Source organism: Myotis nattereri (genome assembly GCF_964212035.1).
Source record: "Myotis nattereri genome assembly, chromosome: 3".
Classification (NCBI taxonomy): domain Eukaryota; kingdom Metazoa; phylum Chordata; class Mammalia; order Chiroptera; family Vespertilionidae; genus Myotis; species Myotis nattereri.
The window spans coordinates 156,152,406-156,168,130 of NC_138077.1; the positions used below are offsets into that span (position 1 = coordinate 156,152,406).

The window sequence follows — 15,725 nt, forward strand, 5'->3', positions numbered from 1 at the left end:
TTTTTCATTATTATTTTTTTAAGTTCTGGTGCAATCCAACAAATACAAAGCTTTCAGTATGATTCTTTGTTGAAACTTATTGGCCAAATTGTGAGCATGGGTAATGGATAATCAGAATATGAATATATTATATACTTTTTAGCATATAAAGCCATCCAGCAACTTAACTGTATTCTTCTCCATATCCATGGGTTATAATACGAAGGGATCTAAATATATCCAAGGGGGAGGGGTGGGAGAGGGCCAATGTGTTAAAGCCAATTGTGTATCATACATAAAAGTGCACGTTAACTACTTGAAAAAATTCACATTTATTTACTGTCAAACCGTGTTAAACTTTACACTGGATATTAGTGATGGGCTCATTATTAACAGGTTTACACAAAGGGATGAAAAGAAAAGCAGAATTTGGCTGAAACAATTTACATTTCATTAGAACTTTATCATAAAATAAATTAATTACTAAATATAGGCAGAAGGAATATGGAAGAGTAATATTTATTTTTATTTTATTTTAAAAAAGAAGAGGCACCTTTTGTTCACTACAAAGTTTGTGAGAAGTGCCCAGTGCCCTCTCTGCCCTCTGCTCAAGAATAAACGGAGGGGCGACACGCAATCTTTTCTAGATTTTACCACGGTTGTGCAAGGCATGGCGTAACTGGCTTCAAAGACTTTTCTCCCCATAGAACTTTTGGCAATAAGGAATTTAAATGGAAGGATAAAACTAACATGTCAAAGCAGAACACTTGTATACAGTGGAAACTAAGTGACAATGGGCAGAACCATGACAAAGTGTAAGAAAAAACATTTTATAACATGTGCAACCAAGAGCTTTTCACAATATTTTCTTCAAACTCTTTAAAATTATTCTAATGACAATTCTATTTCAGTTGGACACAAAGGTATTTATTTTACCCTAGCAATAGAACAAAATATAATTTCTTTAGCCATTTTTTTTTTTTCATGAGAATAGTTCATTGTACAGTTGAGGAAACATACGAAATAAGGCCTGTGGCTTGATTGCTAGTGGTTAAACATGGTTTCCATCTTTGCCTTAATGGAAAAGATTTGCAGTGAACTGCACACTGCTGCAGAACATCTCTCCTGCTTTTCCAAGTCTTGTCAGGAACAGTAAGGTACAGTACATGTGTCCCACAGGATTTTAAAGCCTACGTCTTGTATATAATACAATGCAGGCCTACAAAAAAATGGTGCAGCCATATTTACAAATTCAGTTCGCAAACTGCTGCGGTAAAATGGCTGGAAAGTTGCGTTTTGCTCGCTTCACAATTTCTCTAAACAGCAGCAGAACCTTAAAATACCTGGTTGGCATCTCTTTTCTTTGTAACAAATAATTCACTTTAGTATACTCTGTGTATATACAAAGTTTTTTTGTATGTTTTATAAAAATTCACAGAACGGCAAGGTTCAGTCATCTTTTTTTTTTTTTACACGGGAGGAACCACAGGTCATCAGGGCTGTCTGTGCGGCCGAGTCTGCGTGGGGCCCACGGGCCGCGCTTTGCGAATACTCGCAGGTGGCCCTCGGACCGCCCCGGCTGAGCTATTAAAGGCTGGTCACCAGCTGCATCTGCCCTTCTCTCACGTCCCCTTCGGGGATGCAGCCTTCCTTGTTAATGGGGATGATGTACCCGTCGCTGTTGCCCCTGCTGATCTGGTAGCACGTCTGGAGCTGGTGGCCAGCCCCCAGGTTGGGCATGCTCTTGTAGTAAATGTCCTCGTTCTCGCTCCTCCGGGAGGGAGACAGGTCTTCCTCCATGTCCGGGCTGCTCTCCGGGTAGGGAGAGTCTCTGAGGTTGGGCATGCTCGTGTAAAGAGAGTCCCTGTTGGGCGACTGCAGGTGGTCCTCGGCCTCAGAGGTCAGCTGGGAGACGTAGCTGTCCGTGCCCTCGGGCTTCGCTTTCTTCTGCGGCTGGTACAGAAGGGAGTGAGTCCGCTGAGGGATGAGCGGGGCCTCCAGCTCTCGGTGGTGCAGCTCTAGTCCTGCGTGGTCGCCATGCATGAGAGAGGACGCGTCGGCCACGATGGCATCATCCTCGCTGCTGCTCCCGCCAATCACAGGTTTGACTGGGAGCGTGAGCTCCAGGTTGTGAGTCTTGCTGCTGCCCCGTAGGTTGTTGTGCACTAGCTCTGAAATGATCATTTTCTCAAAAGCGGTATCATTCAGACTTAGTCCACAGTCCACGACCTGCACGCCGTCGGTGTAGTCCCCCTTGCGCAGTGAGTAGCTGTTGTTGAAATTACCATTTAGCGGTAGAGTATCCATGGCACTTGTATCCCTGGCATTGTTCAGTGAATGTCCTGAAACAGACAACGGGGTTTCCATTATTGCCACTGATCCTTCCTCAAAAAATCATTAACTCTTTGGCACAAAACGTTTTAATGTCGTTCAGGACAAAGTTGTATTTGAAAGCGGACACTTGAAAGTGCCAGGCTTTCCCGCATTCCCAACTGTAAACAGTTGCACCCCCTTAGATATCTAATACAAAAACGTGTGAAAGAATAATTCTGTTTTCCAGGGAAGGAAGATGGCATACTGAGTATTACTTGATCAATTTCGGGGAGACAGTAGTTAATCGATTTTGGCTCAAATCTCTGACACAAAAAAAGACTTCACTCCATGCCCTTGCATAGTTAATGCAAAGCAATTCATTATTGACAATTGCATTTTAAAGTACGAGACTATGATTTATAAAAATAAAATTAACATAATTTGTCCTAAACAACACTAAATTAAAAAGAAATAAGTCACATACGAAAACCAAAGGCAAATGTACAACACAAACCCACGTAAGTGGCAAGCAACTTTTTTTAAACAACATCTAACATTTCCTTTTTTTCTGGAGATGAAATTAAAAAAAAAAAGAATGAAAAATATGGACAGATACAAAGAATTCATGTTAAACAAAGACAGCCATCTCTCATACGGACCGGGCCAGGGGCCCACAAGCACCATCCAACAACATGACAGGCAGCAGGTGGAATGACTCACTTTGGACAACTCACATCATGTCTGTCTGCTCAGGCTATCTGGCCTAAGAGTAGCTGATATATAAAAGAAAGTAAAATGATTTATTGTAACATGATGAAGAATTTCTAAGCTTCTCAGCAACTTAGTCAGAGCAAGGGTTCAACAAATTAGGTTACCAGCAATAGCAGCCTTTCCCGTTTTGGTTTAATAGTTCTTATTGTTTTGATATGTACTTTGGAAACGAGTACTCTAATAGCCATGGCCCCAGGCTCCTAATGGTCAAGGTGTTTGCCTGCAGCCCTGCAGTCTGCATCAGTCACAGTGACAGCACCGAATGAACCCGCAGTCTACTGCACGAGACTGGCCCACAGACACTGTGGGCATGGAGGTTGAATGCAGAAATGTTAGAGATTTCTTTAGTATGGGTCACAGAAATTAAACCAAGAATAAATATTCACTATGGAATGGGAAAAGGGTGTTAGCCTTGGCTAATATATTGTTTATCTCTACAGGAATGAAAGATTGGATAAGTCTGCTGAAGATATGAAAAGAGGTTTAGGAAGAAAAAAAATACGGTAACATGCTCTCTTTGAATCAGAGTTGTATTTTTCTACAGACACATAAACATGTAAACTAGGACATCACAGTGCTTTTCAGGCAAATGGGAAAAAAATAGAGAAAATTAAATGATCTGCACCATGGGAAGTTGGGTTATTCATTCTCAAAATCCTAGAGAAAAAATAAAATCACTTGTCTACAGATAGGTCTGGAAAAAAAAAAAAGAATGAAATGATGGTTATTGAAATGAAACTGACCACTGTGAGGCTGCTGCATTGTATGCAAGGCTTGGAGGAGTTTAGGAAAAAAATTTTAATTCTTGAAAAAATAGGAACTTTCCCTTCTTAGTGCTCACTCCACTCTTAAAGCTGCAGATTATCCTAGAAAACTCAATGTCATGACCAATAAATATATGATAATTGTTTGATAAATTATCATTAGTAGAAAATGAGAAAATGGGGTGATTATATTTGTTGGTCACTCATGTTATTTTTTAAAAAAAACTCTGATCCAACTTCTACATTCGAGAAACTGACAGGCCAATTAATATCATGTTCCACATATAATAAAATAAAGCTCTGAGAGCTATTTGTAAGGCTTCCTTTAGATTGGTTGACACAATTCTCTAGCTTTATAAGTTCTTATGTGCACCACAGTCTTTATAAGATCCACCACTGGAAAACTGCTGGAGCTTTAAGCTACATGATGGATCACTTGCCAGCATTTGTTTCCTCTGTAGAGGTTTGATCTTGTCTTTTTTCTTTTTCCTTTTTATTATTGCTTAATAAACATATATACTAGGAAAAACAGGAGGTGTTTTCTATGACATACTGCAGATTTAAGCACATCTTTGACTGGTTTGGAAGAGGCAAATTTTCTGCCCAAGTTCAGGTAATTCACTTGAAGACTTTCCACAGCCTGTAGCAAGATAACTGTGGGAATGCAGAAATGATAAGTCAATTATTCAGCATTCGGGGTGACAGTACCTCGGGCTTTAAAGAGCAAATTATTTCAGCATTGCGTATACTTAAGTATGGACAGCGTTTGCTACAGACCTCTGTTGTTGAGAAAGGGCAGTACAGACAGATGTACTGTTTGAATTTGGTAACGTTTTAGTTGCAAATTGTGAACCACTTGCCCGCTGAGTCTACGTCATGACTGCTAGTTATGTTTTAATTGTGCCGGTTAAAAATCATGCTGAAAAAATTTACATTTGATAGGCAAAGTTAAGTTTTACTCCCATACTTGTCTCTCTGTAGGTTGCTAGAGGAAAGCATAAGGAAAGTGAGAAAAACAAGAGAATGAAAAGAAAAGCTGCAGTTACGTTAAAATAGAATTTCAAGGAAAAAAAAAAAACCAGAAACAAAGTTCTTTGTTAAATTTAGTGGTAAATATCAATCACAAATAAAGACTATATGCTAGCAGTAATTAAGCAGCAGTAACTTTTACCAAAACCTTGAAAATTTCTGTTAAATATATATGCTTTTTAAAAAATAAGCTATTAGAAAACACAGTAATACAGGATGGGTTAGTGACAATCTCTCCCCCTCCCCCAACTAAAAAACAAACACAACTATAGGTATAAACTGACTGATATTAACTTTATTTTCAAAGCTATTTTAAGAAAAAAGAAAAACCACCATAAAGCTGCACTATACTATAGTGTGGTTACATTGATAATGCTGGATGCCGTTTTCTATAGCTAGGCATCCAATGATCTTTATTAGCTAATCCATTCCAAAAGCAAATTCTGTCGGCAAGCTTTAGAGTCAACTGAACAGAATATTACATAGAGCGGATACCTCTAAGTGATATAAATCTTGAAGATGGGCTCGCGGACCATGTGATGTCAGTCCTGTAATAATATATTAAGATTTATGCCACCTGTGTCAAAAACATGGATAATTATTGGTAAATACTGTCATGACTGAATGTTTACTATAATATAGTGCAGTTTTAGAAGCCTGGCATGCTCAATACCATTCTCTTTCAATTGAGAGACTATGGATGTAATAATAAATACATGGCAACATGAATATTCTAGAGAAAGGGCAAAGACCAGAGCTCTGTTTAGCAGCAAAGAAAGGTAATTTTATTCATAAGTATAAGCACACCTGGTGAGTTAAATACAGGAGCTGAAGGGGCATTACATACAACTGTTTCAGCGAGCAATGTGTTATAGGGGTTGTTAGTGCCGTGGGGTCGAAGAAGAGGATTTGTTAGTAGGTAATTGCCAGTCATTCCTAAAGCAAAAAAGGGAAGAAAAGAAAAGAAAAGGAAGGAAAGAAGAGACATCAGTTCTCTTATTTTAGTGTTACAGTTGCAGTACAGTACTTTTCGTATTCATCAAGGGTAGTGAACAAGTTGGCAACGAAAAATCTGCTGAAATTTTCTGACTGTATTTGAACTACTAATTTGAAGGAGAAAGGGTAGAGGGAAGTTAAATTTCAGTAATTCACAGGTGCTTTCTAAGTCCCCCAAGTAAACACCTGCTGAAGATGACATTTACTAATTTATACAAAAAATCACTGTTAAACAAAAATGGCAATTAAATGCACAGAGATCAACATTATGTTTCAAGATGTTACTGCTTAATATTAAAAACCTAACCACGGAGGCCCAGAAGAGGGAATCTCAAACTTTCAGAATTTACAGGTGTGGGATTATCCCTCATGAAAACATCTGTGTTAATACCAACTTCGATACAAGCAGGAGGAAAAACAACTTCAAACAGATAAAAAGTATGACACATTGCACAAAGCTTCTCTTAGTAAATGCAAGAGCACACATGCTGAAGAAGAAAAGGCTGTGTATAATGAATTATTGGACCATTCATAAATTGTACATAACAAGAATTTTATTTGCCAGGTTTCAAAAAGCGAATCATTGAATAATGCATTTCCTTTTTGATAGTCATCTTAACAAAATTAGGTAGCATATCAGAGCCATGGAATAAACACATTTCACTTATTCTAATTTACAAATTACCAACCTTTCAATATGTATCAAACATGTTTTGCATAGCTAATGTAATTTTGACTAAAAATATTTTAAAATTCAACTTGGTTTTGATGTCATACATACTCCTTTTTTTCATTTTAAACCAACTCATCAAAACAATGGCAATATTAAAAAATGTCATTGTGATAAAATATAACTGCTGTATTACCAATCAGTACAACAAAACTAAAATAACCTGGATAAATTACCTTTCCACCGACATATAACAACATGATTTTTTTCATACCAAGTTAAAATTTACTAAGCTTGCATTCAGAAGTATGCGTACATGCATTTGTGTCCTTATCTTGCTAAAATATTTTATTTGCCAGCTTATTTAAGAATTATATTGATAATGATAATTTTAAAGCTGTAACTGTAGTAATTCAAGGAGAAAAATATTAATTTGTAAATTCTCATGTATTTTAGCTTTTTGTTCATGAAGATTTACTATAAATGTTTTTGACACTTTTTACTTTTTGAAAGAAATGTAAAATAAAAACTTTTGCAAATAAGAATCTTCACTACAAAACTGGTACTGTTTAATGTGAATAGTGGTTATTCTAATTGTGTTAATGTTTTAAGAAGAAAAGTTTGGTATATGTCTCAGTTAAAAGGATAAATTTCTACTCACAAGAAAAACATATGAACTTGTGGCAAAGTATATTTTCAGTAATTACTTTTTCTAGCCGTAGTCTTAATGCGGAGTTTAAAAATATACTGTTTGCATTACATTATTGAATAAAAAGAATTTATATGTACTTGAATAAAGGATAAAAACTGACTCAAAAGATTTAGGAGCTTGTGATATAAACACATTTGAAAAAAATTCCCCATTTTCTCTAGGATTATTGTAAATTGGCAAAAGGTACAAAATTTATATTGTAAACTCAAGTTTTCCTAGTAACTGACCTTGATTAAGTGTTGAAGTGCTATTGATGTCACCTGAGATAAAAGAAGATTCAGATTGTTTTCTCACAGTGTCATTCCACATCCTTCTTATACGACTCTATCAACATAAAATAGCAAGACACGTTATGTTAGTTTCCCCAAATTTACCTTATTAAAGACACACAAAAGATTTAACCTATCCATCTGTGTAGGATTATCTGTGGGGCTTTTAAAAAAGAAAACGTGTGTGGATTCTAGTCTAAAACTAAGGAAGTCTATACTGCTCTGTTGCTTTTCTGACTAAGGGGAATTTAATCTTCTACTCTTTAAAAGTTTTCCTTTATTGTTGTTTTTTTTTTTTAACGTTGAGATGACTGATTATTCAACAAATGTTTACCGAGTACCCACAAAGAGCACCACGCTGTATACAAAGCGTAGGCTATGAAATGATGCTGATAGACTTTTTAAAGGAGTATACCTCTCAAAAAAAGGATGTTCACACCTAAAGAAACACCTTCAAGAAATACTTAAGAAGACATTAAAACCAAAATACTAAAAAAGCAAGTGTTTGCTATGTAGACATCATTAGAATAAGGAGGCAATTAGTGCATTTGAACAGAGCCCGTCTCGGTAGGCTTTCCATAAGGAAGGCTGATTGAAGACGCTGTCAGAGCCCCTGTTACCTGTGTGCCGGAGGAATACCGAGCGCTGGTCCTGGTGGTGGAAGCCTTCACTGAGCCGTGGGGACTCTCCGTTGGGAGGCCGCTGCAGCAATAGGAGTGTCTGAAGCACTTGCCATATTCTTTTCGTACCTGCATTCAACAACCACGAGACCATGGGGTTAATACTTGCTTCTCCCTTTCCCTAATCAAATAAGCAATGGAGACGACCAAGAAACTCCACAAACATATTGCCACGCAGAAAATAAACTGAACTTACAAAAATCAAGTTTAATTGAAACTGGTGTAATCAGAAACAATATCTCTGTCCACTAGACTGGCTAGTAAAATCTCTTCAATGTGATATATTGGGTAGCAATGCTTTATAACCTATTATGTAAATGTTATTAATATAATAGCAATATTTTAAAAAGCCTTATTTCCTCTGTATACTTAGGAGCCCCAATTTTATATTTCATGCTAAGAAAAGAGGACAAAATATTTTCTTGCTTAATTACATTTAACCACGCCTAATTCAGTCATTTAAGTTTTAGACGCTTCATGTCCTCCTTAGGTAGGTCAATGTACATAAACCTCTTTTATTGGATTGCGTAGTTTTGTGGGTAACCTCTTTATAATGACAAGGCTATTTTGGCACAAGAATAAAGAAAAAAAGCACTTTGATAATATGCCATTAATTATGATGGAATGTTTTCTTCATTTCCTGATGTGTTTTAACACTGAGTAAAAAGAGTCAAAGATGCCTATGCACTCCATTAGCACACAAGGGAACTATTTATGCAATTTCTATTCTCATTAATGAGTTACTGTGTAATTTCCCTCCCCCCTCCCCCCCAACCCCCCAAGCTTGGATATAAGAATAGATCGAAAAGTTTTTAGTTCTAAAAGGAAGTTTAAAGTAAACTTTAAAAAGTGAAGTCCCAACATTCACCAAATGATGGGGCCCCTGGAGAGGTGGTTCGAACTTGGGAGGAGTAGGAGAGAGTCCTGGATTCTATGCAACGATACTGGCACATAAACATGTCTTGTTGTGGCCAACAGCCAGACTTCAAAATCATAAAACAGACAGGGAGATATTGCATAAGAAACTCTTTTTTCGGGTAGATTACAAACACACTCAAAGGCTTTCCCCCTCCTCACAGTTGTATGCTCTGTATCTGCCAGCGAAGACCATGATTTTGACACTTATTCCTTGCAAAACTAGACAATTAAAGTCACTAGATGACCTTTTAAATCTAAGTGCACTTGCATTTTCCTCCTCTTCGCTTTATTTAATTGTACCTATTAGAACAAATAACAATGGGATTGAACTTTCAAAGCACTTTCTTTGCCTAAATATGCTCACTGAAGTAGTAAACCAGGATTTAAACTAAATCACTTTGTATCATATTCTTCACAAGTCATCCTGGCAGCACCAAGAGGATGTGTCTAAGACTAAGTAGGATATATTCAAAAGAGCTACTTTTAAATGTAATTGTACTTAAAAAGCAAATGAAAATGGAATTTCATTTTCATCCCTTGAAAAAGGAAAACAAAATCCACTAAACAATAAACGTGGATAGAACTTCTTTTGGGAACTTTACAAGACATCTGTAGCAATTAGATTTTTTTTTCTACATTGAAAATATAAACTGCTTTCTTTATTCCTTCCTTCTAATCAGCTATTGATTTATAATCTGTTATAATCTAAAGTATTCCTATGACATGTGTAAGACCTGAATGAACTTTCTTTATTCAATAAAATTAAACCTTTTGACTTAAAAAAAAAAGCATAGCAAAATCTTTGTTCAATTAATACACATAACTCTATGAGAAAATAATGGCTAAGTTTCGTTTTTATCTCAAAATAATTAGGCAGACTACAAATGTGCCTGTATGCATGTATACAAATGCTCATTTATAAAGTAAGAAATATATAAAAACCAAAAGTAATTACAAAGGTTATACCTGAATCATATTTAGAAAGTTAAGATTCAATGTTATTAAATAACACATCATACTTTATAAAAAAAAAGTCTGCATATTTAATGGCTATTAACTACTCTGCAATGCTGCATTACCAAGACAATGGCAATGAAAGCGGTACTTTATCCAAATAACACCTCCGGTGTTGGTGTTGCCTAATGCCTATATTGCTGTGAATGTACATTACCTGTCAGAACTGCACATCCCACTGTTATTATCTCAAAATTACAGCTTATTCAAAACTGATGGAGGTAACAACACTATCATCTTGTCAGGATTGAAAACATAATAGTTTTCACTTTCACAATTCTATTTCTCTGTTCAATTTAAGTGACCAACTAGTAATAACAGAATAAAAAGACTGCACTGAATATGCAGGCAGGGAAAAGATGACACCGGAAATTTTAAACTTAAATGGTGCTCAACTATTCTCTTGGGTTTGCAGTAGTATTTCATTTTCAAACAGACAATTTCTGAATCATTTTTGCTTACTCCACTTAATATAAAGTCAGCACTAAATAATAAACGTGAGATGTAAAATTATTGGATTTTAGGTCTATTAAAATTACTCAAAAGGCAACATTAATATTAAATTTTTGTATGGCTAGAGTTTTTAAATTAAGGGCATGTATCCTTATACTCAACTTCATTTTGGACCACTGTATTCTCTTTATTGAGCAAAGAACAAGATTATTTAACCTTTTCTTTATCTTGTATATCCTTTGCACAAAGCATTTTTATAGACCCCAGTAGCAAAGAAGACATCTTAACATAAATATCTAGTTTATAACAGCCCCAAACTGAGATCCAAAAATGATTGCTACTGAATTCTTTTATACGTGAAGCCCGAATTTCCAGACATGCATTACAATTACTTTATGATTAAAAATATAACGCGATTTAATAATATGCCAGTTGTAACTTCATATCTTCTCCATTATATCTGTTATTTCCACTACAAAAACAAGCCAGCAGAATCCCATGGCATGGTCACTTACTTTCTTCTGAAGAGCACAGTGAAAGATGAAAATGAACACTCCCTGGAAAGCATTAAAGATGGTGAAGAGATATGCCATCACTATAGTCTCCTCATTAATAAAAAGCAACCCAAATGACCAGGTTAGGCCAAGAAGACACAGAAGAGCGAAAGCGCCAAGCACCCAAGACCTGAAAAAATAAAGTGAATTTCATTCACAGGTTCAGTGAGAGAACAACACACATCACACTTAAATATGAACATATCAGTAGTAGCAGTTGACTTTCTCTATGTTCACATTCAAATTCAACAGCATTTTGGCTTTAACCTTTCATTGATTAAAGAAGGAATAGTAGCATTTAGTACTGCAGCCTCCAGTGAAAACAGCAACAGCAACCTTTTTTTTTTTACTCCAGAATAAACAAGGTATCAAAACTATATTAAAATTCAACGTGTAAAACATCCCCAGGACTTTATTGGCTTTTATGTGCATTTTGGTATAAGAAATTAGGAGTCCTTAATGAGTCGACTCCTATCTTTTTATTCCTGTGGTGTACCCACAACACTGAGTAATGTGACACATACAGAAAGGTTAAATGGCAGATAATCAGCTCCTAAACTTCAGATTCTGATAAACTAATCTTAGGTGAATCCTAAGGTTTTTATAACTAAAGCATGAAGAAGCCTAGCTGAAATGGGACAAAAAACATGAGAACAACTTGAAAATAAAATAATTTTGGAGAGATTTCATCATGAATAGCTTAAGGAGAAAAGAACTGTAGAAAATAGGACGGAATGAGAAGGATTTAAAGTCAGTGCATTCCATGTCTAACTAATGATCTTACTTGATAAATGGCTTATTATCTTCATAGCTAGAAAGCATTATAAGCAGAAAAGAGAAACAAAATTATTAGACAGAATTAAAATAGAAAGTAATAAGAAAGCATTTATATATTTTATAAATTAGTCAAAATTAAGAAAGTCAAAATGCAGAGGCAAGCAATTAAAAAATAAAGGCATATTATAGTTTTAAAATACTATAGCAAATTAGACATACAAAAATAATTATAAGAATTAAGGGCAATTCATGATATTGACAGCTTTGTAAAAAATATAAATCATGCCATAAATTTGTTAATGTAGGGTTCTACCTTACCCAGGTAAGTCCGTATTATAGTAGCCATCACAAACACGGTAATTACTGGTGTAGATGAGAAGACAGAAAGAGGAAAAGGAAGAAAAGAGAGAGATGCTAAAGATTAGCTCTCTCTCTTACCATGCAACATGCAATGAAGCTGGCACTAACCTATCTAAATCTTCTAATTTTTAAAAAACTTCCCTTACTATAGATCTGCCATTTTTTACATTCAAAATATTTTTTTGCAATCCCATTATAACCAACTTGAATAATACTTCATCAAAATTTAAACTAAGGCTCTTATTTAAAAAATAACTGAAAATGCTTCCATAAGATGACTTAGGAGTCAACAAGTATCAATTTTTGGTTAATTGGATAGCATTTTTCCATAGATAGGCTACTGCAGTTTTTACTCAACACTGAAATAAAACATTCATTCAATTATCATAAAAACAACAGATAATCTCCACGTTAACAATAGTAACAGAATGTATTCTCTTAGGAAAGCAAGATTAGAAGTAGAAAACTGCTCAGGATCCTTAAATCAAAAAAAGTCATTTAACAAAACAAACTGAATATAATCTTATCAGCCATGCAAGCAGGAACATCATTTTGAACTGCATTTTAAATTCAAATGAAACTGCTACCGTGATATGGAATTTCCACAAAGCTACTGAAACAATTTCTTGGCTCTACATCAAGACAGAAATTATTATCTAATTTTTGACCAATGTCTGTGACGTGGTCACACTGAGACTCACCCTTGTACAGTAAAACCTCATTCTGAATAATTTCTAGTTGAGAGAAGGTACTCATGGATTCCCTGTGGAGAATATCTTGCACTTAGTTTGTCAAGCACTAAGCTTAAAATACAAACTACTTACTTAATGTTCTCCAACCTGCTAGAATCAGGTTTCAAAGTGTTTGAGTGCTTCACCATTTTGCACAATGTGATCACCAGGAATATAATATTTAGCTGTCATAACAACAACAAAAAAAGAATTAGACCACTACAACCAAAGAATAAACAGTACATTTTTGCAAATTTATTTAATGAGTTAATGCAGTTAAATACCAATGACATGAGTATATAATAGACAATGATTCAACTTTAGTTTACATATGCAATGATCCAGTTAAGTCTAAATAATAAAATACTCGAGCTATGTTTGATCGATTTTTTAATAGATCATTTGACATGAAATTGCAGCCTCATTAAATCAGTATCATGTGGTGATGATTAAATAAATTAGATACCTAAATTAGTTTCTTTAGCTTGAGGTACTCCAGGGCCTAAAAGCCATCTAACAGAAACATTAAAGTAAATTCCTTAGGAAAGGCATTTATAGCATGTAGCTTATAATGGAACGATTGATAGATTTGAGACCCTAAGACTTAGTTGAGAGTCTAGCTTTTGATTTTGGTTGATGAAACGAGGGTAATAACATTTGTACAATCTACTTGTAAGGTAATTATGAGGGTCAAATGAAACAAAATATATGAAACAGCTATATAAAGTAAGATAAACATATATACATGTGTGTATATATATATACATATATATATATGTATATATCTTTAAATATATTTTATTGATTTTTTACAGAGAGGAAGGGAGAGGGATAGAGAGTTAGAAACATTGATGGGAGAGAAACATCGATCAGCTGCCTCCTGCACACCTCCTACTGGGGAGGTGCCCACAAGTACATGCCCTTAACCGGAATCAAACCTGGGACCTTTCAGTCCACAGGCCGACGCTCTATCCACTGAGCCAAACCAGTTAGGGCTATACATGTATATTTTGCTATTTTTCTATTAAAAGCCATCAGTTCTTTTTTACTAGTCTCAATACTGTATGAAAATGGGTAATTTCTGAAAAAGGCTCTTTTGTGTTCCTCTAAAACATTCAGCCGGGGCAAAAAATTGACATGCAAACAAAAGCAAACTGGGGAAGATGAAACCTGACAGGGAAGGAAGGTTTGGGAGATAAAGACAAGTGAACTAAGAAGAAAGGAGTTGGGTTTTGACTGAAGAGAGGTAGTTTGCATTTACTTCTACAGTCACCTGGCAGAATGCTGGACAGAGAGAAGGCAGTTCCATTTTTATATTGTAAAAATAGAACTACACTAGATTGGTCCTGGATTTATTATTATTTTTTTAAATATATATATTTTTTTGATTTCAGAGATGAAGGAAGAAGGGGAGAGAGAGAGAAACATCAATGATGAAAGAGAATCATTGATTGGCTGCCTCCTGCACACCCCCCACTGGGAATCGAGCCCACAACCGTGGTATGTGCCCTTGACCGGAATTGAACCTGGGACCCTTCAGTCCTCAGGCTGATGCTCTATCCACTGAGCCAAACCAGTCATGGATGGTCCTGGATTTTTTGACATTTACTTTGGATCATTCTTTTAAAAAAGGCAAATCAATTTTTTTGTGAGCTGTATATGACTTAAAGACAGTACAAGCCCAAATGGTATATTCAGGAAAAGGCTCACTGAATTTAGGATGAAAGCAATTTCTTGGTGGTAGGTAATCGACATAACTTTGGTAGAGTAACATGATTCTTTTTCCTAAGTCCCCACAACACGTGACAAAATGATACCATATTTTAGCCATTCATCACTATATTAGGAAAAGTGATACAGGGCAATAAATAAAATTTCCAAGTCCTTCCCAATGAGTTTGGGCACACAGAAAAGGCTTTATGCTATTTGTCAGTCATTTTGTTCACTGTGCTGTATTTCTCTTAGATGTAGAATTTCTTCTTAATGGAAAAAAAGAGGTTAAATAGGCACAATTTGCAAGTGTTGGCCAATAGTGTTCTATGTTCATTACTTAAGGACAAAAGAAGCTCTTTGTTTAAACTAGTACTTAACATTAATTTCTTAAAATACTTGTTAAGAGAAAAAGCAAAAACATTGTAAAAACACTTTTCTAGTTTTACATTCTGAGTATTATGTCAGTTGGTCACAATATAAATAAATGCTTACACTTTCAGGGATATGCACTGTCATACATTTTATTCAACAAATATTTACTGACTTTACTACACAGGTATACTTATTGTATTATTAGACACTTTCTGCCTTGGAAAAAATTAGAGAGGTCTTTCAGGCAGCACATTAAATATTTGATTTGTTTTTAAAAAAATTATGACACAGTATATCTTTAATTTTTTTAAAAGGAAAAACAACAGTGTTCATATTCTTTTTATTTTATTTTATGCAACCGTAAAACTTAACTAGTAAATTTAAGGAATGGTTAAAAACAAGAACTCTAAATATCCTAAAAACAAACAAACCAAAACCCATAAAAACGAAGTGACTACAACTCTTAGATAAGAAAGGCTGCTTTGTTGAGTCAAAGTTAAAATCCTTTAAGCCTCTTGACTTTTCTTCTTATATGTCCTAATTTAACTACTTTTTTTCTTTTATTACAAACTTTTGGACCTAGGTTGTCATTCAACCTTTCTTTTTCTTGAACAATTTCCTGAAGCATAGATAGATCCTCAATTTGGTGT

General features: G+C 35.2%; 1 protein-coding gene across 1 annotated transcript in view; it reads right to left on the reverse strand.

Annotated features, from left to right (window-relative positions):
• Positions 1-292: 292 nt before the first annotated feature.
• ADGRL2 (adhesion G protein-coupled receptor L2) overlaps positions 293-15,725 on the reverse strand; it is a 190,586-nt gene continuing 175,153 nt past the window's right edge. The window contains exons 17-25 of the mRNA XM_081086246.1: positions 13,084-13,175; positions 12,218-12,262; positions 11,907-11,933; positions 11,084-11,252; positions 8,124-8,252; positions 7,462-7,558; positions 5,664-5,792; positions 4,795-4,812; positions 293-2,321 (exon numbers count right to left, since the gene is read on the reverse strand). Coding sequence (XP_080942372.1) covers positions 1,567-2,321; positions 4,795-4,812; positions 5,664-5,792; positions 7,462-7,558; positions 8,124-8,252; positions 11,084-11,252; positions 11,907-11,933; positions 12,218-12,262; positions 13,084-13,175 — 1,461 coding nt within the window. The 3' untranslated portion in view covers positions 293-1,566. The remainder of the gene's footprint in view (positions 2,322-4,794; positions 4,813-5,663; positions 5,793-7,461; positions 7,559-8,123; positions 8,253-11,083; positions 11,253-11,906; positions 11,934-12,217; positions 12,263-13,083; positions 13,176-15,725) is intronic.